This window comes from Homarus americanus, unplaced genomic scaffold (assembly GCF_018991925.1).
Source record: "Homarus americanus isolate GMGI-L3 unplaced genomic scaffold, GMGI_Hamer_2.0 scaffold4896, whole genome shotgun sequence".
In the NCBI taxonomy this organism is placed as follows: Eukaryota; Metazoa; Arthropoda; class Malacostraca; order Decapoda; family Nephropidae; genus Homarus; species Homarus americanus.
In genome coordinates this window covers 5,376,088-5,400,775 of record NW_024749657.1, presented here as the reverse complement: position 1 = coordinate 5,400,775, position 24,688 = coordinate 5,376,088, and the positions used below count along the sequence as shown (strand labels likewise).

The window sequence follows — 24,688 nt, the reverse complement described above, 5'->3', positions numbered from 1 at the left end:
ATAGTCCCACCAGCCTCCAAATATAGACCCGTCAGCCTCCAAATGGATAGATAGTCCTGCCAGCCTCCAAATGAATAAATAGCCCCGAAAACCTCTAAATGGATAGTCCGGCCAGCCTCCAAATGAATAAATAGCCCCGCAAACCTCTAAATGGATAGTCCGGCCAGCCTCCAAATGGATAAATTGCCCTGTCAGCCACCAAATGGATAGATAGCCCTGCAAACCTCTAAATGGATAGTCCAGCCAGCCTCCAAATGAATAAATAGCCCCGCAAACCTCTAAATGGATAGTCCGGCCAGCCTCCAAATGGATAAATTGCCCTGTCAGTCTCCAAATGGATAGATTGCCCTGTCAGCCTCCAAATGGATAGATCGCCCTGTCAGCCTCCAAACGGATGAAATAGTCCTGCCAGTCTCCAAATGGATAGATAGCCCCACCAGCCTCCAAATATAGTCCCGCAAAAACCTCCAAATAGATAAATACAATACAGTAGTCCCGTCAGCCTCCAAATGGATTTAAATTTACTAAGTCTAAGTGGGCAAAGTATTGGTGGAAAATTATCTAATGTGATGACGAATACTTTTATTGTAACAGGTAAAGGAAATCATACCGAAGTCATCAGTATTTAAACACCGAGGAGGAGGGGGGCAAGTAGGCCTCTCCCTGTCTTATAAAGTGAAGTACTGTACTGTCCTGTATAATAAATAAACATAAGAAGAAGAAAAAATAAAAAATTACCGTGAATGCAGATGAAAATAGAATACCATTTACAGCGTTGAAGATAGTTTTAACCCTACTGTACTGTACGTGAATGACTTGGTTGTTGTACACTGAATAGGCAGATTTATGGTACTGTGGGTAATACAAGTATCTCTCACAACTGTGTCCTGGGTTCAGTCTCCGGCTCAGGACAGATCTGTGACCTAATTAACCTTCGCAGGTTTTCTCCAGGTACTCCTCTAGCAACAATGGACAATAAAGGTCGTAACAAAGAACAGACCAACTGCCTGAATGGTTGGTAAGCTGATAAGTGGTGAAATGGCAAAGAAATTATTAAGTAATTGGGATACCAGTAGTATTGCTGGCGATTTTTACCATTTTACAACAATTATGTAGAAAATATTCCATGCCATCACTGCTCTTCATGTTTTGTTTACTCCATCTGTGTTACTGGTACGGCTCCTCTGTTAAACTCGTGTTTGTCTTTTCCAGCTCCGCGGATCAAGCAGGAGCGGCTGGATGACCGGGAGATCAACCAGCTGGCTATTGAAATGGCTGAGAAGAACAAGCAGAAGATGATCTCCCAGGCAGCACAGATTGCCCAGCAGACCCAGGCTTCACAACAGGTGTGTACATATACAGTAATTATTTTATTCTGCGAAGTGACAGGAATAAACCAGGGAGATATTTCAGGCATAGGGGAAGGGAGCACACTAGCTAAACAACCTATTAGGTACCCATTCACAGTTGGGTAGACCATGGTGTTCCGGGTACAAACCAATGACTCTTGGAATAGATGTGAGTACTTGGCTGTCGCACCCCATTAAATAGCAATGTGTCGGGTATTTCTCGCCCACTTTGCATTACAACTTACCTGTAGAAGTGCTGAAGTATTCAAGGTTTAAAGAATGATAGTGGGAATAAGTAATAGAGGATGGTACAGTACATTGTTATTAAGTTAGTGTCATAACTTTTTTAATTTTTTGTTCACATATTCTCTCAAAATTGGCTGGAAAAAAAGAGTGCAATACTTTTCTCCTTTTATTTACAGTGCTTAATTAATCATGTATCCTGGGCCTTTATTTACGTGTTTATTGCGGCCAGATATACCTACATGCAAAGCTTAACTTAATGATAAGTTTCATAAGTAAGAAAACTTGTGTATACTTGTACTGATGTTTGTGCTGGTAATGCTTAATTCAGTAATGGGTTTCACATAAGCATTAAATTGTTTTGTGTTCAACTTCTTCTATGGTAATAAATGAACACTAACACTTTTTATCCCCTATACTGTACTAACGATGACAAGTTCGCAAGTTAGTAAGGCCAGTTATATACATGGATACTACATATACATGAACCCATAAATTGTGAATACATATACAATATTATGTTGCAGTAGAGTATTGTCAGGTCTTGTGTTTATATTCTGTTAGTGAATGACCAAGGTTAAACTAACTCTTCCCTCCTGAGGATTGCCACCCCTCAAGTTATGGAATAATGATGAGTAGCAGTCAAGCTTTTTTTAGTGGAGATATGATTAATATAAATACTATAGGCCAAGTTTGCATTTGAGGCTGATGGTATTAATTATTGTAGTTGTGCTCGGTAATCTAGAAATACAGTACAGTATCATTTTATCTCTGGGTGTTTGAGAGAATTATTAGTCAGTTGCTTAAATTTGGGGAACATGGCTTGCTCTGGCGTATCACTCGGTATCTGTGGCATTTTTATTACTTCATTTGGCTGCAAAGAATGCTTGATTAGGTAAAAGCATCCATCTGTTTTTATTTTGATTTTTAACTATTAAGGCTTAGAAGTTTAATATCTTACTCCACTATTTATGTAATAGAGGTAAACAAAATATCAAGATTCTGACATAATGTTTTAATATTTTACAGGCCCTGCAGCGTGCTGGTGGACAACAGATGATCACATTTTACTTCAATCGTGAGAAAAATAAGGATATAGGAAGTGAAGACTCCATTATTCCCAAGAAGTTGGACGAAAAGAAGAAAGGGACCATTGATGAGGAGAGTGTGCGAGGGCGTTTTGGCTGGTCCATCATCCACAGCACTCACATCCCGTACGTGTTCAGACGGGAGGACAAATACTGTGCAGTGAGGATGGTGGAAACAAAGTTGCTTAACAAATACCTGAGCTACCTCCCTCATGAGATAACCACGTGCATTCATGTAAGAAGTTACTTTATCACAGAAGCAGAGGCAAAGTTACTAAATGAAATAAACATGAAGCATTGTGAGTTTCAGTTTGGACGCGACCTTTTCACAACCAAAGATTTAGTGGTGAGATTACAGGATGCACAGTGCTTTTACAAGTTCCTAGATACATGCTTTAAGAAATTGGTGCAAAAATCTCACGAGCAAAGTGAATATTGTGGATTTGTGAGAATAAATGGTGAGAGTGTTGTGCCGTATACTGTAAAAGATAAAGAAAAGTACGTACCTTTATTTTATTTTGAGGGTGAAACAGATACACTAAAGCTAAAGGCAGAAAAAGTTGATAATTGGGAACTTGCGTACCTCAAATTTTGTTGTAAAGTTCAAGGAATAAGAAACGAATTATTTGCCAGTGATACTTGTGCAGTGGTTAGTTTAGAGGATGTGCAACAGTATTTCCCAAAGGATACACAGTTTGAGGATTGGTGGCCACAGAAAACAGCAGAACCAATGAAAGTTGCGAGTCACGGCACAAAACCTGGGGGGATGTGGACACAAAGACCTCCTGGGGGATCCTCTGGTGGGTTAACACAAACCTCATTGGCATCCTCCTCAACTACTCTAACACCTATTGCCAGCAAGCCTCCAACCGCAACAACAGCTTCTAGCCACACACCACCTGCCTCCTCAGTGGCTGTTTCAGTAGCGGGCACCTCTAATTCTCTGGCGTCGTTGACTAGCTCGCTTAATAATATCAACTCTCTCAACTCCCTGTACTCTCAGTGGGCCACTCTGGTCAATGGTCAAGCAGCAGCAGCAGCTGCAGCATCTGCATACACTGGTACTCCTAATATGCAGGCACTACTCTCGGGTCTTACCTCTGAACAGATGAGAAGGTTACAACCACAAGTTTCCTTGCCTGCATCAACACCATTAATTTCATCCATAACAGTAAGTACTGTATTGTCTGTTTATTTTTGTAAGGATTTTTTGCATCAGGCAAATCATTGAATTCCTCTCCACTGAAATGAAATTCACTTAACTGTTGTATTTATCATACTGGTACCATATGTATAAATGACGTGAGTTGACCACTTGAATGTTTACTTGTATATTAGATTGTTTACCCTTTTTAAGTGCTTCCTTGATTCATAGGCAGCTACTCTTCCCCTTAATCCCTCAAGTTCATCACTATCAGATGTTTCTGCTCAGGAATTGCTCACTTTAGTACTGTAAATTTATTTACTGTAACTTAACATTGTTAGGTAACTCTTGGTTTGGGAAATGCTGTTACAAATAAAAAGAAAAACTTAACACATTTAATACAAAGTTGGGAAAAGTTGTATACACAAACTAATGCTTTATTATGTCCACCAGATTATACTGATGTTGACATTGAAATTACAGCACTGAGGTAAAGAAAGAGAATCAAGAATCCCAACACTTACTGATAGAAATCACTAAGTACATAAATACTATAGGGGACCTGCATTCTCTAAGCTCCGAGGAGTGACAGTGAGGACAAGTCAGTCTTCAAAACACTATCTTGTTAACCCCCCAAAAAGAAAAGTTTTAGCTCTGTATGGTAGCTATCGGTATTCAGTGGGGAAACCTACAACTTAATAACCAGTAGTTGTGTGATGTATCTTGCATGCCATGACATGAAATAAGGCGATACATAAAGTAAACACAATCTCTGGGGTAAATTACTACTTTACCATACATCATCATGATAGAAAATGGTGGGAAAAATTCATATCTGTATATTTTTCTGGCCAACTCTGGGTAATTAAAGGAGCATGAACCATAAGTATGGCATCTCCTGGGATGAGCCATGTGAATGTGTGAGAGACATAAATGATGATTCACTGGACTGGACCAATATGTGTTCCAAGCCATGACACTTTAATAATCACCAGTATTTGTGGCTAGTCTGGTTGGATCGTGTGACATTAGTCAATTTACGATTCTCCTCCCCCTAATAGCTAAAAATAGATCAGATAGTGTTTATAATAACCAGATTTCATGGGTTGTGAATTTTACTCATTTAGAGGAATTAGGAGTTATGAGTCGAAATGCTTGCACAAAAATACATTAGAAAAACAGAAAACTACTTGTTGCAATTCTGGATACTATAATGAGAAGGCTTATGATGAGTGGATCAGGACACATTAGCATTAGAAGGAAAGGTGCTTGATGTGGTGAAGGCAATCAGCTAAAGTAGTACTGTAAGCTTGTGTGAAAATAAACGGTGGACAAATTGTGCTTTGAGGTGAAAGTAGGAGCGAGGCAGAGATGCGTTTGATGTTTCCTTGACTGTTCAGCATATTTATGGGTGTTGTGATGAGGTGAAATGATGACAAAGGTGACTTGTGCAGAGTTAGGCTGGAAAGTGTAATATGTCTATGATGTGGATGATGCAGTGCTTTTGTGCAGATTGAACGTGAACGGCAAAATTTTGAAATGTATTTGATGGTGCGTGACAGAAGGCAATTGGGCGTAAATGTCGACATGAATAAAGAAATGGTTTTTCGGGAGGGAAGAGTTTGAAACAGTGGATTTTGGTAAATAATACAAAAGAGAAAAGTGGCCAATCAAAATGTAAAATGAGGAAGAATGAAATATGGGAGGAGCTTTAAGGTTTATGGTACGAAGAAATGTTAAGTAAGAATGGTATGGTAATGAGAGTGAAATTAGGAATAGATTAATACAGTACAAGGAAGAAAGTTGACTGGTGAACTTATAAATGCTAATTCAGATTTCACTGGCACCTCATTGCCCCTTATACGACACACGTAACATGCTCTATTTGCTCTATATAAAATAGTGGACTACACTTAATAGTTTTTATATTTATCCCTGTGTTTCCAGAAGTTATTTGCCTCATTGTTTTATATTAATTTGATCTTTTGGTTTAGCCAGATCCATCGAAGCAACTGCCAGATTCTCCCATTACTGTGCTTACTGGTTGTATTTTATTTATACTCTTGAATATAAATGCTTGATAACACACACACACACGCGACTCCATTTTTTTTTTTTCCTTCCATTATAATTCATTCATGCATTCATAGGAAGACTATCCCCAGCTTATTTATTTAACCTTAAGATTAACCATCCTAACACTAATCTACCCCCCACCCCCTCCTCCAGGTAGTATTAGGGTGTTTAATCATCTGGTGTAATAAACTGGGGTGTTCAATCTTCAGGTGATCTCATTCTTATCACCCTCTCTATTCCACCTGGACGTTATCTGTATACAGTTGCTACCTTATCTCTTGCCCTTCCCTCCCGTATAATTGAAACTATCTTGTATGGACTTAACACTCTCGCCATTCATTCTTTTATCACTTTCTTGCCTTCCTGAGCACTTATTCACCTTCCTTAGTACCGTTTTGCCTTTATTAGCACTTTTTTGCATTTCTTGGCACTTTTTCCGTCATCATTTGCGCTCTTATTCTGTGAAGAATTTGAGTACTCTACAACCAGTCTCTCATTATTTAGACCAATCAGTTTGCACCTCTTTTATTTCTTTGATGTATGATACAGAGAAACCCTCATATATTGCACTTCTCTTTCCATATACAGGCAGTCCTCGCTATACGAATTCCCTGATATATGCAATGTTGCTTTACTCATCCATTTTGCATACTGAGGACTGCCAGTAATCAAGCAGAAGGGAGGTTTCGTATCTAACAGACCCTCGATGTCTACACTTGCACCTAACTTGTCTACCCTCTCATTACCTGTATTGTTGAGACATACACATGAGATGGGTAGGTAGTACAGGGGTGTGTTGTGATGCGAGTGTCATGGAGGGGTAGAATCATGACCAACAATGACCCTAAACAGGTTATAACTCAAGCCTCAACATCACTTGGTCAGTAGAAGCATAGGAGCTCATACATCCAAATATCACAAATAAAAAATAAACTTAAGAGAAAATAAATGGCCTGGGAAGTATTCGGTAAAGGCATACAGCGGCAAAGAGATTTAAAAGATGTGTTCCTAAATTCAAACTATGAACACTGCAGACAACACAGGCCAGTTGCCCATCTGAGCCCACCTGCTGCCCCCACCCCACCCTACCCTCTCCTTGAGCCCCCGGGTATGATCAACTGAGTGGAGTTGCATCATATTACCTTATGTAACCACTGTATCGTGATGAAGCCTCCTCTCTTTTGTTCTTTGTCATTTTTGAGGTAGCTACAGAAAAATGTAGGGACGATGAAAAGTGAGTGAGATACTGTAATACACTTTCATCATTGTTTTACTGTGCTGAGTATACCTACCGGGTAGCTAGTGTGTTCAGATGTTAGCCAGAGTATTTATTCCATTTTCAGTGTTAGTCTTTATTATTTCTGTCACATTTTTAATCCAGAAAATCATGATCCTGTGAAAATTTTTGTAGATTTGATAATATCTACAGTAACACGTAATACAGTATCAGTGTAAAGGAGATATTACCCAAAACACGTGTCCATTGGTGTGAAGATTACTTTTCTATAACTTGTAATGGCACTTCCTTCTGCTGAGGTTTCAAGAATTATTTCACCAACATCGTCAAGCATATTAAATGCAATATTCACTAAACTTACACCCTTCTCCTCTCTAACTCTTCCTCTACTGTTGAACCGTCCTTGATTTAGTTGTACTGTACTTTCACTAGGAATCAGTTTCCCCTCTTGACAAACACCCCCCACTACAAAAAAATAACCAAATGTGTCATTCTCCATTTAAAGAACTCTGGATAGCATTCAACAATATCCCATTTTCTTTGAATCTTTTTGGTACAGTACTTCCCACACTTCTTTTCTATCTACTCTTGTCATTTGCTTCTATAGTTCCTTAAATGCTACAAATAAATTCATGCTAATTCTTGAGACAATTTCCATGTTCTAGAATATAAAGGCTTTGATTATCCAGAATGCACATGGGTCAGCCCTAACATTATACACACACACACGCACTGTTTTTGTCGTATTTTTCTCATTAACTTCCACACGCGTCCCTGTTAGGTATTCTTCACACATTTATCCTACAGTTTTTATCATTATATCTTGTGAAATTGCCTTTTACACTCATTGGGGAACTCAACACACTGCCAGTCCTTTGGTAGTCTTGTGTTAGCTATATGTACTGTACTGTAGGTAGCCTGGCTCTTGTGTTGTCCATTGTGGTAGTACTTTAGGCACTCAACGGTTATTACATTCACTTACAGACGGACTCACTCCCTTGCTAATTATATATCACCTTGACACTTACCACTTACTGTCTCTCATTCACCTTGACGCTTACCTGTTGCTGTCACTTCTTCACTAATTGTTTATCACCTCATTTACCTTGACACTTACTCGGTATTTAATCCGCCACATCCAAAATAGGAAAATTCTATCTCTGTCTGTGTCTCTCATCTGTTTCATTCAGTTTTTGTTCAAAGCTGTGTTCTTGTTTCCCCTTTAACTCCCTCTTTCGTTCTTAATTGCTTTTCCATTTGTCTTCTCGGTTTTACCATCTTTCGTTACTCCCACTGCCTCTTGTTCCTCTTAAAACCTTGTGATGATCTTCCCTCTCTCTTCCTTCCTTCCTTCCTTCCTATCCCTCCTACCCTCTCTCTCCCTCATGCTCATCTGATCTTCATTAGCATTCTTACACCATTCACCATATTTCCCTTCTAATGTTTATAACATGCCTCCCGTCTTTCATCACTCTGTCCTTGTTCTCGTCTTGTAATATTACGCTTTGGAATGTATAAATAGCTCACTCTCTTCTAACCACATCTATCTATCTAATCTATCTACAGTATATCTTTGTTATCTTTGTCTGTCTGTGCCACCTTTGTGTTTGAGGGGTTGTAGAGGGGGTCATATAGCTCAGAAGTATGAAAAGAATAGAGGGAACTGATAAGGGAGAGTGATGCAAGACAGGGCAGGGATGGAGTGAAGCAACCTGGACGTTAGGAGAGAATTAAACTCTACAGTGTCTTCCTTTCCTTAAAAAAAATATTTTATTGTCTCATCACAGTTGGTTTTGTCTGCAGTATGTTTTTCTTCCACATAGAACTTCAAACAATAGACGTGGTATTCCATATCTGTCGTCTGTGTAATGTTGTTTCAGTTATGTATTTTTTTTTTGTCTGTTTTTTGCTTCCCTGATGTAGCCTTTTTTATCCAATCGTCTTCCTCGTTTTGATTTTGCTCTTCACTACGAATAAAGTAACACCATTATTTCACTTAAACTGTTAGCCAGAAATAGAAGAGGAGGGCAGGGTAGGGGAGGGGGATAGAAAGAAGAATGGTTGAGTTAAACTATGCTTTGCTAGGTAGGTCAGGTCAGTGATAATGTTCTCAGTGAAATTTTGTGATTGTTTATTTTAGGAATTCTAGCTGCTGTAATATAATGGTTTGTTCAACTGTGGCACTTACCTTAAATAGACAAATTGAATTAATATTTATAAAACGAAAATAATAATAACCAGCACATCCACTCGCATACAGTATGACACTTTTCTCTCACAAACCATTTTACAATTGATGTGTTCCTGGTTACTTGATGTATGCACAGCTATACACCCATTATTTATTTTCATCATCACACTATCAACATCATCAACTTATGCTTGTAAAAAATCATGGCTGCTGTGTGTAACCATTAGAGACTCGTAAAATACTGAAGATTAATTACAGTAATAAAAAATCTGTAGACTTGTCCAGTTTAATTGCTAGGGATCAAATGATATATACATATAGTACAGTACAGTTTATTACAGTATATCAACATAGTACAGTACTATAGCAATACAGTACAGATATTGGAAAAGTTGCAGCTAGGCTTATAACTTTTTGTTTGTATTGGGTCAAGTTCCTAAGTTCTCCCGCCAGTATCCTCGGGTCGTTGACGTAGGAGTTTGTGGTTCTTGTGTTTTACCTGATGTGACCCCCAGGCCCCTATGTGTGTGACATATTTCTACCTACTGTATGTCATCAGTTCCCCTCACTTTATTATTATTGATAGTTCACAGAGAGGGGTTAGTGCTATGCTTTTTGACTTCTTGAAAATTATTGAAGAGTTTAACTTTATTAAAACTGTTTAGTTATGGTCTTTGAATGGTCCTCTTTCACAGCTGTCCAATGTCAGCATTTGTTGCCTCTAATTGGTATTAAGGCCTTGTTTCCTTCTTGTTTGTATACGATCATCTCTGGTGGGTTGTATTCTGTGGTGGCATTGTTTGTGTCTCAGTAAATCTGTTATGTTTTCTTCATCTTCAGTTCATCAAATATTGGAACATCTATCCCCATCAGATTTGGTAGTCATGGTTGTCATATAGTGGTCTGGGGACTTTACTTTGAATCAGTGTTGCCGAAGTGATGGTTCATATCATACAATACTTACCAGAAAATGGGACAACTTTGTACATTATTCTTGCGTTCTGAGCTATTCAAAAATTATTACTGAATGTGTACATGTATTAGTACCAAACTTTTTATGAGTGATCTATATATATATATTATACAGTACCTATTGCTAATGTACAGGGTATTTAACTTTGAAACTTCGGGCTTATTAGTATCAAACTCAGCAGGACTAATCACCAGCATGTGATCATCTGCTTTTGATCTTGTGATATTAACAATATGCTTAGGTAATATACTGCAGTGTATAATTTATATAAAACCTATCAAGTGCAGTGCCACTAATATATGTGAAGATCTTGTGTTACAAATACGTGTTGTGTGTTATAATTTATAGCAATTAGGAAAATACTTTCGAAATTGTTTATTAATATATGTACATACTGTACAGAGTACAGTATCTGGAAAAAAATTCAAAGTTATTGCACAACTTGGCTAAACAAACACTTTATAGCCAGCTTTGTAAGCCACTTCTCTTGTTCCAGAGTTTGATTGACTGAAGTGTTGACATCTACATATGCCCTGTATCATGTTATTTGGAAGTACTGTAGTCAAATAAATTGTGCCCTGCAAAACAGTACTACTGTACTGTACAGTATATCGGAATAACACGCATGCTAGAACACACAAACTAATCCTGTTGTGTTGAGTTGCCATTGATACACTGTACAGTACTGTTGTTTGAAATACTGTAATGCTGTTGTAAGACTATCCAATCTGTCACAACAAGTAGGAGAAATAATAAAAGCAGGTTGTAACAAAACCCATAAGAGAATATGATGAGTTACAGTAGAACATAATAGCCAGGATAAAACAGTCCATTATTGTTATCCAGACTCCTGCTTTGTGTGCTTTTTACTTACTGTTGAGGACAAGATCAAGAGGTCTGACACATCACAAACAATGAGTCTCATAACATTGTTTCATGGCCAGAAATGTTTAACAGGTGTTAATTTATGTAAATCCTGGATATTATGTATCACATGTTTCCTCATCAGCCAGTGTTCTGGTTCCATGATGAAGGGGAAATAAATGCAGCAGCTACTGTAACCAACTTTATAAAAACACATCAGATACCACTATCAATGGGTCATGTTTATTTACATTTTAATCTTATATACTGTATCTGAATAAAGGTTTATGGTACAATCTCCTCACCCAAAAGTTCGTTAACTCTCCCAGCCAGCTATTGCTGCACTGCCTGCTTCAGATGTTTGAAACTGTTTCAACAGCACTGCCTGCTTCAGATGTTTGAAACTCTCAATCCAACTAGAACATGAAACCGATACGAATGAATCTAAAGGTTCGAAGTAACAGACTCAAGTTCATACATATGAAGCTGGCAGTGCAGCAATAGCTGGCTGGGAGAGTTAACGAACTTTTGGGTGAGACTGTCCACCGGGCATTTCCAGGGTTTTTTAAAGGTACAATATACTGTATATAGCTACATGTTTTATAAATGCTGGAGTTTGTTTGCCCAAGATAATTAATGGTTGGGAGGGACGTAAAAAACTGAGCAACACCGTACAGTAATGCCTCACTTGACTGGTTGCAACTGTCTCTTTGTTTGGTGGGTGTAGAGATTAACAAAAGATTTTGTCAAGTGGAGTAAAAGGCTCCTGGGGCTACACATTATATTAGAGCTTTTGTGTAATGCCTTGGTGACTACTGTACTGATGAATTTATTTATACAAAGTTTAACTGGGAGGAGAGACATCATTTGTACAGTATATGGAAGTACAGTACCTGAGAATTATTTTCATTCCGTAGTTCAAGAAACCTATCATAGTGTTATGTTAATACTGTTGTGTGATATGAAGTCAGTGCTTGTGATATTTTTTGATAACAATGAATTTTTTTGTCAGCTGATAAACTAATTTTGAATGTAAAGTACTACTGAACTAATCATACATTTTAGTGAGTACGGTAGATGTAGGGAGATACTGTACTGTACCTTTAAGTTCTCATTCAGTTTGCTTTGTTGTTTTGGGACAGATTGTGTCTGATCTTTGTTCATTTCTTAGCCCGAGTCATTTCCCCAATAAGGAAAGTCTCAATGGGTCCGATACAATATTTTAGGGGTCCACTTTCATTGTATGGCTCTGACATTCTTTGTGCATTACTTACAGTGTCATTGACTTATTTCATTGTGATAATGACTTAAAAGGCATTTGCATAAAGTTAACCATCTTCATGTTTATTAGGCATGATTATACGTACTGTATGGCAGTACTGTACTTGTTATATTGTATATTCTTATACTATATCAACTAATACTGGATGTATTTATTAGGAGTGGGGTGGTTGAGTGGATACAGCGCTCGCTTCTTGTCCCAAGGGTCAGTGGTTCGATCCCGAGGCACTCCCAGACCACCCAGCTGTAAATGGGTATCTACTTAACTTTACAAGTTGGGGAAGTGAACGCTGTGAGCTCGTTGTTTCCTTGCATACTGAAGGTTTAGTAAATAGTGTGCTGTATCCACACTGTCCCTATTGAGCAAGTCATACCTATAGGACCTGTTTTCAAAATGTACAGTATTTATTAATAAGAACTGTTGTACTGTACATTCATGGATGATTCTAAAAACTTAAAGAAATATGTAGACTTCCTGTTTAAACTCTTCAAATGTCCATTAGTAAACAGCGGATGAATGCGACAAACCTATAAACACTCGATATTCTTTCGATTCATAATATGACAGAAACTCCTGAACTCTTAATTTGCAGACAATATGAATCAAGTATATCGTAACTGTTCAATACCGTTAATGAGATACCGCGGAGTCGTCTTGTTATCATCAGGTCAGAGAGGAATGGGGATCCTTGACCAACAGAAAAGAAATGTCTTTTTGGGTGCATTTAAGTGCTAAGACAAGTTTTACTCCCCTGATAAATCGTGGACTGTAACATATTGAATCACACTTTACTGTTCAGTTTTGTAATATGTCTTGCACTCTCGGCCTCCCCTGTACCACTATTCTAATTAACTTTTCTCAAGTTTCTAGCATACTTCGTGTATTGTATATACTGTGTGACCCATCATTGATAAATGTATTTTCTTCATTCTTGTAACTAAAGCCAAGTATATACAGTACTGTATGTCTTTCAAATGTAACAACCACAACAATATACAAATTTGTCTTGAAAGATTTTTAAAACATTGTCATTGAATATTTTGCTTTATAATGTACATAAAAAATGATGAGTGTGGTTCTGATAACTTGATCCTTCTTGAATGTTGCAAACTTAATATGTTATTTAGAAATGGTGGGGACACCAGTTACATGCTGTATACTGTAGCACTTATACAGGTGTTTCATAGTCATTGTTGTTCCACCCCACCTCACCTCCTTGCCTGAAAGATGGCAGGTGAGGGAGAGGGAGGTAAATGATAGTTGTAATTTAATCTTCAGGCCTAGTGTTGGTTTAGAAAAATCTGTTTTCATGATTGATTATATTGTTATTGATCATTTTTTTCTTTGATAATAATAACTGTTGTGGTTTACATTTCACAATGTTCTTTGGAACTTCCTTTAACATACAAATGGTGGTACATATCCTCATATAAGCTAACTGTTCCATTACATTACAGGCATCTCAAAGTACAGTACGGCCACCACCTTTAGTTCGGTCATCTGCAGCAATCAGTGCAGTCTCCACCTCTACCTCTTCGAGTGCTGCTCGCCTGTATGTATATAAATTCCCTACATATCTCGATACTTGTGCCTTCTTGAGAGATAAGAATTACCCTATATTCAGCACAATATATTGGGTTATACACAAGTTGAGTAAGGAGCTGCATATACCATACAGTAAGCCAATTAGAACCATCTCATAATTTTTCAGCGTGTCGCCCCAATTATAGTTTAGAAATTAAGTTATTATTATTATTATTATTACAGGTAGTTGGTAGAAGTGTGGTGGATTGTTGTTGAGATTATTATTTTTATCATCATCACCACCACCACCACCACCACTACTACTACTTGTCAGATGTGTAGTGTTATTATCGTGGTGTCTCTCTCTCTCTCTCCCAGGGCAAGTAGCACCTTAGATGCCACGCTACGTCAGTTGGGTTACTCCGCAGCACAGCTTAATCAGTCAACATTAAGCTCTCTCGTTGCTGCTACTCCTACCATGCATTCGTATAACACCAGACAGTCCAGCAATGCACACCATGTAAGTTTTCTTCTCTCGGTCTGATAAGTAGTGCCTGATGCCTCTGACTTTAATTTGTTTGTCTGGGGTCATTAATTTATTTCCAGTGTGTCTGTTTATATTCCCACCATAGGGTAATTTCTGTATAAAAACCTGCTGAAAAGAAAATATAAATGGTTCTGAGATGTGTTATTGGCCAGGATTCTTGTCACCCACTCACAACAAGGCCCACACTACTTCACAAGGGGATGAAGGTAGTACAGTGGAGTCATTGGTCATAATATCTTTTCAGGTATATGTTATGTAAATTCTCTGTATGTGGGAAGTAAGCAATGTATTGCAGCCTATAAACAATAAATTATAAACCTTAACTCGGTATTAATGATGTTGATGGTGACTATACTCCCATGACATTTAGACACCTGGGCAAGTCCTGGTGTTACCTGTTTCATTAGAACTCGTGTCTTCTGAAATTTAAGTATTGAATAAGTTACTATGATTTATTAATATTATTAAAATGGTTGTTGTTAATGTCCATAAATTTTATGATTATCTTTACTAATTGGAGTTTCAAATTATAGAATATGATTATTTAAAAATAAGTGGGATTATCATCTGTTCCTCCCCACCTCTCATGTGATACCGTCAGATACCTGGTCAAGTTGCAATGTTTTTACAGTTGCTTATTGTCTAATTAAAATGTATCATGAATAATAAACTAACCCTTTGGATGCCACTGAGAGGCAGAATCTTCCAATAGAATTGATAAGGATGAGGAGGATAAGGAATTAAGTGTTTAAAATCCTATCATGCTTTATATCTTCAGTACTTATGTCTTGTGTGGCACCACTAACCACATTTGGTTGCACTTGCATCCAGATTATATTACCGTTTTTTGCACTTGTAAATCTGAGTGTGAGGTTGCCTCCGTGTCCCAGTTAAAGTTATTGTTTACTTTTCCTCCTCAGAATTCCACAGCAAACAGCAGCTCAAAATCCTTGTCAAAAGCTCCTCCTCCACTCATTCCTGTGGCTAATGGCCTGCGACCTGATAATTTATCTAGTCACAAAGGAGTGGGTAGAAATGGACTTGACAAACAGAGACTCGTTGATACACCTGCTTTCAGACCAGACCCTACGAGACAAGAGCCTCCTTACAAAGTCAGAAAGGTTAGAGGATGGCTGAAGTGTTGTTTTAGTTTAGTACAGTGTAAAGCTCATTAGACTGATAAACCATCATTCCTGGTTGGGGATTACAATATATTTTGTCTTTCAAAATACTGCTTTTTGTCAACATTAAACATATATAGTGGTACCTGTATGTACAGTAAAACTTTTTATCTATTGTGTTGTGTAGTTTTTACCCATGGGGCACTTTTATCCAGAGAGTAACTGAGAATTGTCGTCACTGATGCTGCATTTACTTGTTACATTTTTTGGTGTCTGAAATGTAATCTAAAGTTTCTGTGTACCTCTTGTCATGATAATGTATAAACCCTTGGGGGAGAAGATCTGTATTGATTTAGGAGGTCATGAGGTTAAAGTTCAAGGTCAGTGTTGTGGTTATTTCTGTAGTTGAATGGCACAGTGAAACCTCCATATAACGAACTTCTTTCTCCATATAATCCATTAGATGGGGGTTTTCACATCTAATGAACCCTCTATATAACGGACTTTCATCTCTCTACATTTCTTTAGGTGGAGGTTTCATATCTAACAGACCCTTGATATAACTGTCTTTCTTCTCCACGTAGTCCGTTAAATAGAGGTTTCACTGCATTATCATCAACCTCTGAAAATGAAGAAGGAAAATTTTGTTACCGATAGTTATTGATATTTTTGTTCACAGATGGTTATGGACGGTAAGGGTGTATTATGCATAAACCGCACTGCGTATACTCATCAGAACTCCACCGACTTCAACATGGTGGCTATACAAGATGTAATCAAGGACTTTTTTCCTGCGGCCACTTTAACAGAATGCATCGAGGTGTTTCAGAATGTCCTAACTGTTACTGTATACAAAGCCAACTGGTGAGTGTCTTGTGCTTGATATTAACTGTCTGTCTCGTACACACACATTTACACCAATTCAACATCTTCTTTCTGTGTTTTCTTATTTTGCTTTTTTTTTTTGCACTCAATTATCATTTGTTACTTTTTTGTTCTTAGTTCTTGCATACTGAGTTAATGTTTCACATCTTTATAATAATTAAACTGCATTTCGTAAAATATGAAAGAATAATAAGGTTAAATTTTGTATTCTTTGCTACAGTAAGTATGTATTTTTTTGCGAATTGTTGGCTGGTAACCTTAGCACATGGTCTTACTGTAGTTGTTAGTGTCTTTTCAAGTGAATTAAAAGTCTTCAAACATGTCCTGCCATTGATCTCTGTTCAGTAATTACAAACATAACTTTACAACTGAATTTTTCATGGTACTTATATTTATAAAAGCAAAATCTATCTCATTATTTACAGATGTGACCCCTTGTGAGACTTAGAACATTACTAGGAATTTAATTTCATGGACATTGTTGGTATTCAAAATTGTGAATCTATGTTGGGTTTATTCATTACTGTCACTGTTAACTATTTTTCAGCACTAGAATTAAATATTTCACACTTTAGTTCTTATTTAAGATTTGTTTGTAATGTTCAACCTTCCTTTCCAGGCACCAAGTTAACACATTGATGAGTGCGTGGGGAAGCGCAGTCGCTCCAGACATTGTACCTCTCATCTTTGCGACAGACCTTATCACATATCTCTCGCAGATAAAGTACATTTTCCAGCGACATAACACCCTTAGCCAGTCTCAGGCTAAGCGTATTCGGACAACTTGATGGTTAGAAGGCTTGTAGTGAAGATTGTCATGAATAAACCTCATTAATAAAAATATGAATATATATATATATACCCAGTGTAAAGGATACATTATTTTCACAAACACTAAAGGCATTGTTCATGAATCGTATATTGTAAAAATTTTGTTTAATCGATAAGAAATTATTAAACAAAGATGGAAGAACTGGGAAATAATCCGGTTATTAATGTGTTAATAAACGTTAATGGGTAGTACTGTATTTAGAAAAGAATTAATGAGGTTTCACCATACTGTAGTGTTAATGGGATTGGTGATAAGAGGAAAATATGTAGGCAGCCATTGGATGGAGACGGCTGCTGTACTTCATAGCATTCAACATTACAAGTGTATTAAGACCAAAGGAAAAGTTTCGAAAGGAGCATTGAGGTGACAAGACTCAAGAGTATTCTCGTATCCCACTCGTTGGGTATTGTGATAGTTAATCTAAAGTGAGAAGTGTTTGAAGTTAAACGAGATTGAAAGGTTAAAAAGAAACACCATAGCAACCAAAGTATAAGGTGCTGAGACTTCTGGTAAGTGGTGTTTCAGTTATTGACAATACAGAAATGTGGCACCTGTTATTTTTTGTATTATTGACTTTAATAATTTATTACCAAGCAGTGAACATTTCAAAGAGCAAATGTTAGTTTGTACAGATGAGAGTGAAGTCCACTTGTGGTGGAATTTGTATTTAATGGTATAGTTAATGAAAGAAGTGAAATAAGAAAGTTGTGTAAACCCTGAGAATAAGTTAAATTCATCCATGTTATTGGTCTGAAGAATCTCACTCTTAACCAACATCAGTCATCTTCAGTATGGGCAGATTATATTAAAAAAAATTCTCTTCTTTTTTCTTTTAGTAAATGATGTACTTGCTGTACAAATAAAATGATTGAACACTTGAAGCATTCTGGAAGTAAGCAGAACTAACTGAGGAATCTCTTAGGGCTCATTCTTAGCAAAACTCATATGCGAGTGCTTAACAGGTGAATTCATCTTGTCTTAAATTAGTTAATCTGAAGTTTGCTTTCAGTTGTCAACACTAAAATGTAATGCTGTATTGGTATTGTTAGATAGAACTAGTTGATTCTACATTATTTGGATGTAGAAATGACAACTAGTAGTGATGGTATTTAATTGGCTGGCAAAGACTTGTATCCAGGCTGGACTGTTGCCTTCCAGCAGGATGGGGATAAGAAGTTTATTCTGGACAATATTGAGTATTTCTGTGGAATGTATTTATGGTGATGATATAGAGGTAAACTTTCCCAGAATACTATGCAAGTGCCATTTTATATTGAAGGCAAGTTCCTCATTTTGCAGATTATTTTCAATGAGTTTTCTGTTCATTAACTTATCTATGCCTTTAGCATCAGGGACCCATGACCTTGTAATGTGTACATATATTATCATCTGAAATCTTCTTAATACTGTATTGGTGGCTTTACTCAGTCTGGTCGTTATAATATTTCTTCTCAACAGTAAGAACTCCTTTATCTCGTTTATATTTAATTTATTTGTTGTTGAAGAGCTGACATCATCCACAATATATGCTAAGGGATATCTGCCTCCTTGCTTGTTTGAGGTGTATGTTCTGTAAGACAAAAGAGTGCTTGCAAGAGTAAGAGTTCAGACAGAAGGGGAAGATGAAAGTTGAGAAATGAATAACAGTGAACAGATAAAGAGAGTTAATAATCCAAGTCACTGGAGGAGAATATGGACTGTGAATTATGACAAGTAGATGTGAACGTGGCCTAGAGAATTACACACATGCACATTATTTATTTTGCATTTATTAGTGGAGGTATTCTGTTTATTTCTCTGTACACAGTAGTAAAAGCATGTAGCGATTGATTTATTTCCGAATAACCAGACCAACATGCAAACTGGAAAGGGTTGTCAATCGTCTTGGGCTAAAGTCACTTGATCGTGTCGTATAAAAGTGCCATGGGTTCATATTCCCACATTGAACTTTCATGAATAATATAATATTCTCTCAATTAAAATGTTCTTAGTTTGGTTTTATTTATTTTATTTTTCTTCTATTTTCCTCTTTGTGTAAATTTGGCAAGGCATTTGTCATTATTTTATCACATCATTATATCGTAGTGAAAAAGCGCTAACTGCTTCACTTAAGTTGTAGTCAAATCAGTTAGTTGAGTTTATCAGTGAATGTTTTCTTGTTGCTGTAAGATCAATCGTTAAAGACTAAGATGTAGATAGTTTGGGTATTTGTATTTCTATTCTTATCTCATCATCTTACAAACTACACTTAAAGCACCTCTCTCTTCCATTATTTTCCTTATGTTTCTTGTGTCCTGTGATCGACCTAACACTTATGTAGAAGGGGCGTTTATAAAATGTTATTCCACAATGCATATCCTTGTGGAAATACACAGTTGATGATGATGACGTAATAGGTATTGAATTGGTTATCAGCAGAAATGTCAAGGATAATTATGCATTTACCATTGTACGTAAGATGCAGTGTGAAATTGTTGTTAGGATAGAAAACAAGTGTGTGTAGTGTGGAAACAGTTGATACTATTATCAGTGTGGTGCTTGTAGATGGAAAATGACTTGTTATAATTGTGTAAACTTTTTGAATATGTAATTATCATGAGTGAAGCGTATAGTGGTTGGGCTGTTAACAGAAATGCTCAATACTTCTGAAAACTATTTTGAATTGTAGAACTTTCCATCCATGTGATATTTGTCAATTCCTGTATTCAAAGTAGACAGCAATTTAAAAAAAAAAACTTCCTCAATCACTTCAAACACAGTACAAATATGAATATATGGAAGCTGAGTCATAGCTGGACTTTGTATGAGAATGGAGTCTTCGTTGGAAAGTCTGAACACATGAACTTTTTTTGTTATACCTGTACACTGGATAGTGTTGAAGATTGTATACTATTGTCTCCTTAATTTCATCTTTAGCCATTTACAAACAGTAGGACGGGTGATGTAGAATCTTCCACGAATCCTTTCACTACTGCTGATCTTCATGAAAATTGTCATATATTTACCCACTGACTTGCCTCTGATCTTCCTCTTCACCTTCATATGCTTGGCTATACTCTATATCTTACATTCTTACCCTCAATGCCCAAACTGCCTGAAGTACAGTATTGTGTTTTATTACATCAGTAGCTGCCGTCCGTCAGTTCTAAATCTTCTCTTGCTTCCTTGATGTGAATCTACTACCTTTTCCAGACTTTCAATCCTCTTTTCACCTTGTAGAAATGTGGCAGAAAAATGTTTTGTTGTTCTCCTTTCAGATGGGCAAAGAGTTTCCAGCTGAGACGTGGCATTGCCAGTCCTTGATGTTATAGATTGACCAAACTCTATTACTGTATACCACCTCTATTATCATCTAAAAAATTCATCATCAACTTTGCTCCTTAAATTGGTAATTGGAAAAACATTAACCATGTCAGGGTTTTCTCTTCCACCAAGATATGTAAGAAAGTACATAAGATACTATATAGATAAGGGAGTTCTTACAAAGTTTCTGGTAAGTTTTGTTGCTACGTTGTACTTTTTCTATTGTAATTGCTGTCTTGGTTTCTATGGAGGAAATACCAAAGTCCACACTTCATAATGAACTGGACAGTATAAAGGAGTAATGTTTGCTCTTATCCAATAGTAGTTTTCTTTGTCACACATGAAATTGTTACAGTTCTTGTGGCCAAGGTGAGGGCAATTATGAAATGTGATAACAGGAAGCTCTATGACTTCCCTCAACAGTCAGTCTCTAGTACCTGATTTTTTTCCAGCTGAAATTTAGGAGATACAGTACCATAATGCAGTATTCACAGAAGGCTGGTAGCATCAGCTATGTAGGTGTTGTCATAAGGCAGCATGGAACGTGGCTGTGTTTTAGTTTTGACTGCCGTAGTGTCTGACGTCAGAACTACACCTTCACTGTTGTAATAAACTATGTTGAAAAGAAAGTCTTTTCTTTATTTTCTTTACAGCTAGTTTTGGAATTCATGCCTGTTAGTGCCAACACCAGCTTTCCTAGAATACATATATTTTAGTGTTGATGGGCAGAAGGTTGAAACTCGTCACATGGTTGTGCAAAAAGCATTTACATCTTCAGTACTGTGTGTATGCTGCTTGGCCAAGATTGGTAAAGATACATCACTGGCATGTGTCTTCATTTTGACACTTGCAGAGAAGAAAAGATAAATTATATATTCCAATTTATCTCAAGGACAGAACTCAGATGGAATCAAACAGGAGTAAGAGATATCACCTTTGGATACCACCATTATGAACACAGGCAGACTTCTCCTCCATGAGATTACAAGATAGTGAATTGCTTTACTGTGGCTCATGATACCTGAAGATGTGACATGACTAGTACGTGATAGTAAAGTAAGTTAACACAGCTTAATTTTAGAATATTTATTTCCTTTATTTTAGTAGTTGGTACTTTTTTCATCATCTTGCAATGGAATTAGCCAGCACTGCAGAGGATGTAGTTATATTGTTAGCTGTCCCGGGTGATTTAGAATATTGTACTGTACTGTACTACCTCACAACTAGTTCTTTGAAAAAAAAAAGTAGAAAAAATTATATCAAGTAGGTATGATTTGGTGTAGACAGTAGACCTTTGGCATTATTGTTATCACTATGACTAACACGGGAGAAGTCAAAGGATATCTCATTCATTTTTTCTTGATTACTTTTTACTCTACATTGGCCTCTGCCTTTTCAGTCTCTTATTGTCCTCTCAGTAATACCAATTATATACAGGTATCTCATTTTTGTCACTGAGGTGATGAGATGATACAACAATAATGGGGCCTTCATCATCTGTAAACAGACATAATTGAAATGTTGATAAAACTTTGAGGGAATGTATTAGCGGTCAATACACTTACGTGACCTTGATGGAGTGACCAGGTTCTATATAAATCTTTCGAGCAAAAGAAGTAGGAACGATCTAGGGAGCATCTTGGTGTGAAAATTTTTGAGCTGTGATTCACCTTTTGAAGAGATTAGGTCGCAATGTTAAAAAAAACTGTGCCCCAACCATCCCATCCAAAAATGGAGACAGGCACAGCTCTTTTGCTGTTTACAGTAACAGCATCGTCAACTTTGTTAAGTTTTGTGATTAAGTCCATTTCTCAACAAATTGCCAATAAATCACTTGTTTTTGTATCTTTTTACTGTACAGTAGCTTCTGTTCTCTCACTTCAGATTTACTTCTTACCTGCTTGTGCTTGGAGGCAGCTCTCCTCCTCTTAACTTAATCTTACTTTTCTGAACAAGCAAATAGTAACCCCTACTTATGTGGTAACCAAACCAACATGTAGAAGAATTCATTAATGCTGCCCAATCTAACTATTAAAAGTATAGAGATGATGAAGGCTATAATTTAAGCTTTTTGAAAATTATATACTGTATTTTTTAAAAGACTGAAGTTGAGATTGGAATCCTTCATTCCATGTATGAATAAGTGAAATAATTATAGTAATAAGTTGTATAATACTAAAAATATCTTTCATCATTACTGTACTGTGACGTTTCCCAGTTATGGTCATTAGAAAGGTCATTAAAGGTCACACACCACTTAAATTCAGCTCTTATGAGATTTTTCTTAGTGGATCATCCCTACCAAATTTGTTATGCTTAAAAGATAATGTCAACAAGCACACCAACACCCAGACAATGCCGGGCACATTATCGTCACATCTTTAATTTTATAGTGAGAAAAAGGAATTTTTTTTACGTACATACTGTAATACGTGAACTGGTTGCCACTGTGGTACTAAAGTGCAAATGTGAAAGACTTAAGCTGCTGGAACACAGACTTGGTTAATGGATTTAGGTGATTGTAATGGGTTCAGAACTTGTGATGTGTTATGTATAAGTGCAGGAAAGATGCAGTTGTATCTGTACACCATAAATTAGTTGAGTTTCTACCTTCTGCCTTCAGAAAATTTGTTTGGATTTAAATTCAAGGGAATGAAATTAAAATTTAATACATCAAAACTGATACTGAAATGGATGTCAGTTCAAGTTCCCTGTAAATGTTTTTAATCCCAGCAGATGGACCATATGCCTAAGCACTCACAACTAGTTATTAGACTAGCCAGGAGCCACAGTAACTTTTTTTTTATAGGAATTGATTGGGATTACTGCAATTTACATTAAGGTTTTATGTAACTGACTTGCCCACACGCAGAGTATCTTGTGCAGTAGTTATAGCTGAAGTGTTGACGTACATTTCACCTTGTATTAAAACAATGGGCTTTATAAACGACCCTCAAGGATGTACTGGAAGGTTAGAGGATTTTGCCAGTTTCCCTTTTAGCTTCTTGAGGGTCTTAAAAGTCTTTTCAATTATGTATCTTTACTGTTCATGAGAAACTCTTCTGATGTGGTAAGGTGGCGGTGTCATCACTTACTGTTCATATGAAGTTTGATCCTGGTGTTACGCAGGCTTACAACAATGGTACAAGGTATTCATGTCAATTTAATTTTGCCTCATATCATTATATTTAAGAATAGTCTAGATTCTTTTATACCACTGTAAAGGTAAGCTAAAAACAAGTATCTATGAAATGTCAGTCAGTGCCAATACAGTTGCAATAGAACAATAATAACTTGACATAAATCAAGAATCTGACAGTTCAGTGAGGAGCTAGTTGGTATCTTAGGGAATTTCTTCAATGTGAGTAAAGTAACACCACATGAAGTATCTGGGCTTTTTGCTTACCTTTTTTTTCCAAACTACAAAGCAACTTTTCATATCTCTCCATTCCAGTTCATGATAGTCATACCACATCATAACTAAGGCCAAAATTTAAAAGCATTACTTTTGGATAAATAATTATCATCGTGAAATCAATCTTCAATACTGATTGGTTCCATAGTTATAAAGGGTAATATTTAACTAAATGAAACAATGGCATCCAATCAATCATTAAGATTTGAGTCACTTGACAAAATGATTCATCGTAATGTAAAGCTTCAGAACTCATTCAACCAACCTGGAAATGCTAACAGGTAATCATTTATTTAGCTAGTAAAATTTTTAATTTTATTGTGAAATAAATGTGTCAGTGAAACTGGAAGTTCAGAGGATCTTCAGGAATGATACTGCTCTAATGAACTTCAATAGTGTTTATTCATTGTAAAGTTTTGTACATATACAAATAACTTATGATCTTTTGTGAATGTATATTTGTAAACATATGACACCAAATAAAAGGAAAGAAGAAGTGTTTTGTTTCAAGAGAATGGGCTACCTTGAACTTTTCAGGACTTGCAAGAGTGAGGAGGAGGGATGAGTAATAAGTATTTAGAGAAGGGAAGGAATTAATGAGGACTAAATGTTAT

The 24,688-nt window shown here is 36.7% G+C and overlaps 1 protein-coding gene across 2 annotated transcripts in view; it reads left to right on the top strand.

Annotated features, from left to right (window-relative positions):
* Nucleotides 1-24,571, top strand: part of LOC121853626 — a 34,823-nt gene extending 10,252 nt beyond the window's left edge. For both annotated transcript variants that reach the window (XM_042347886.1, XM_042347887.1), the window contains 7 exons: nucleotides 1,213-1,346; nucleotides 2,622-3,851; nucleotides 13,905-13,999; nucleotides 14,350-14,491; nucleotides 15,439-15,639; nucleotides 16,319-16,503; nucleotides 17,144-24,571. In XM_042347886.1, the coding sequence (XP_042203820.1) occupies nucleotides 1,213-1,346; nucleotides 2,622-3,851; nucleotides 13,905-13,999; nucleotides 14,350-14,491; nucleotides 15,439-15,639; nucleotides 16,319-16,503; nucleotides 17,144-17,312 (2,156 nt within the window). In that variant the 3' untranslated portion in view covers nucleotides 17,313-24,571. The remainder of the gene's footprint in view (nucleotides 1-1,212; nucleotides 1,347-2,621; nucleotides 3,852-13,904; nucleotides 14,000-14,349; nucleotides 14,492-15,438; nucleotides 15,640-16,318; nucleotides 16,504-17,143) is intronic.
* Nucleotides 24,572-24,688: the final 117 nt, after the last annotated feature.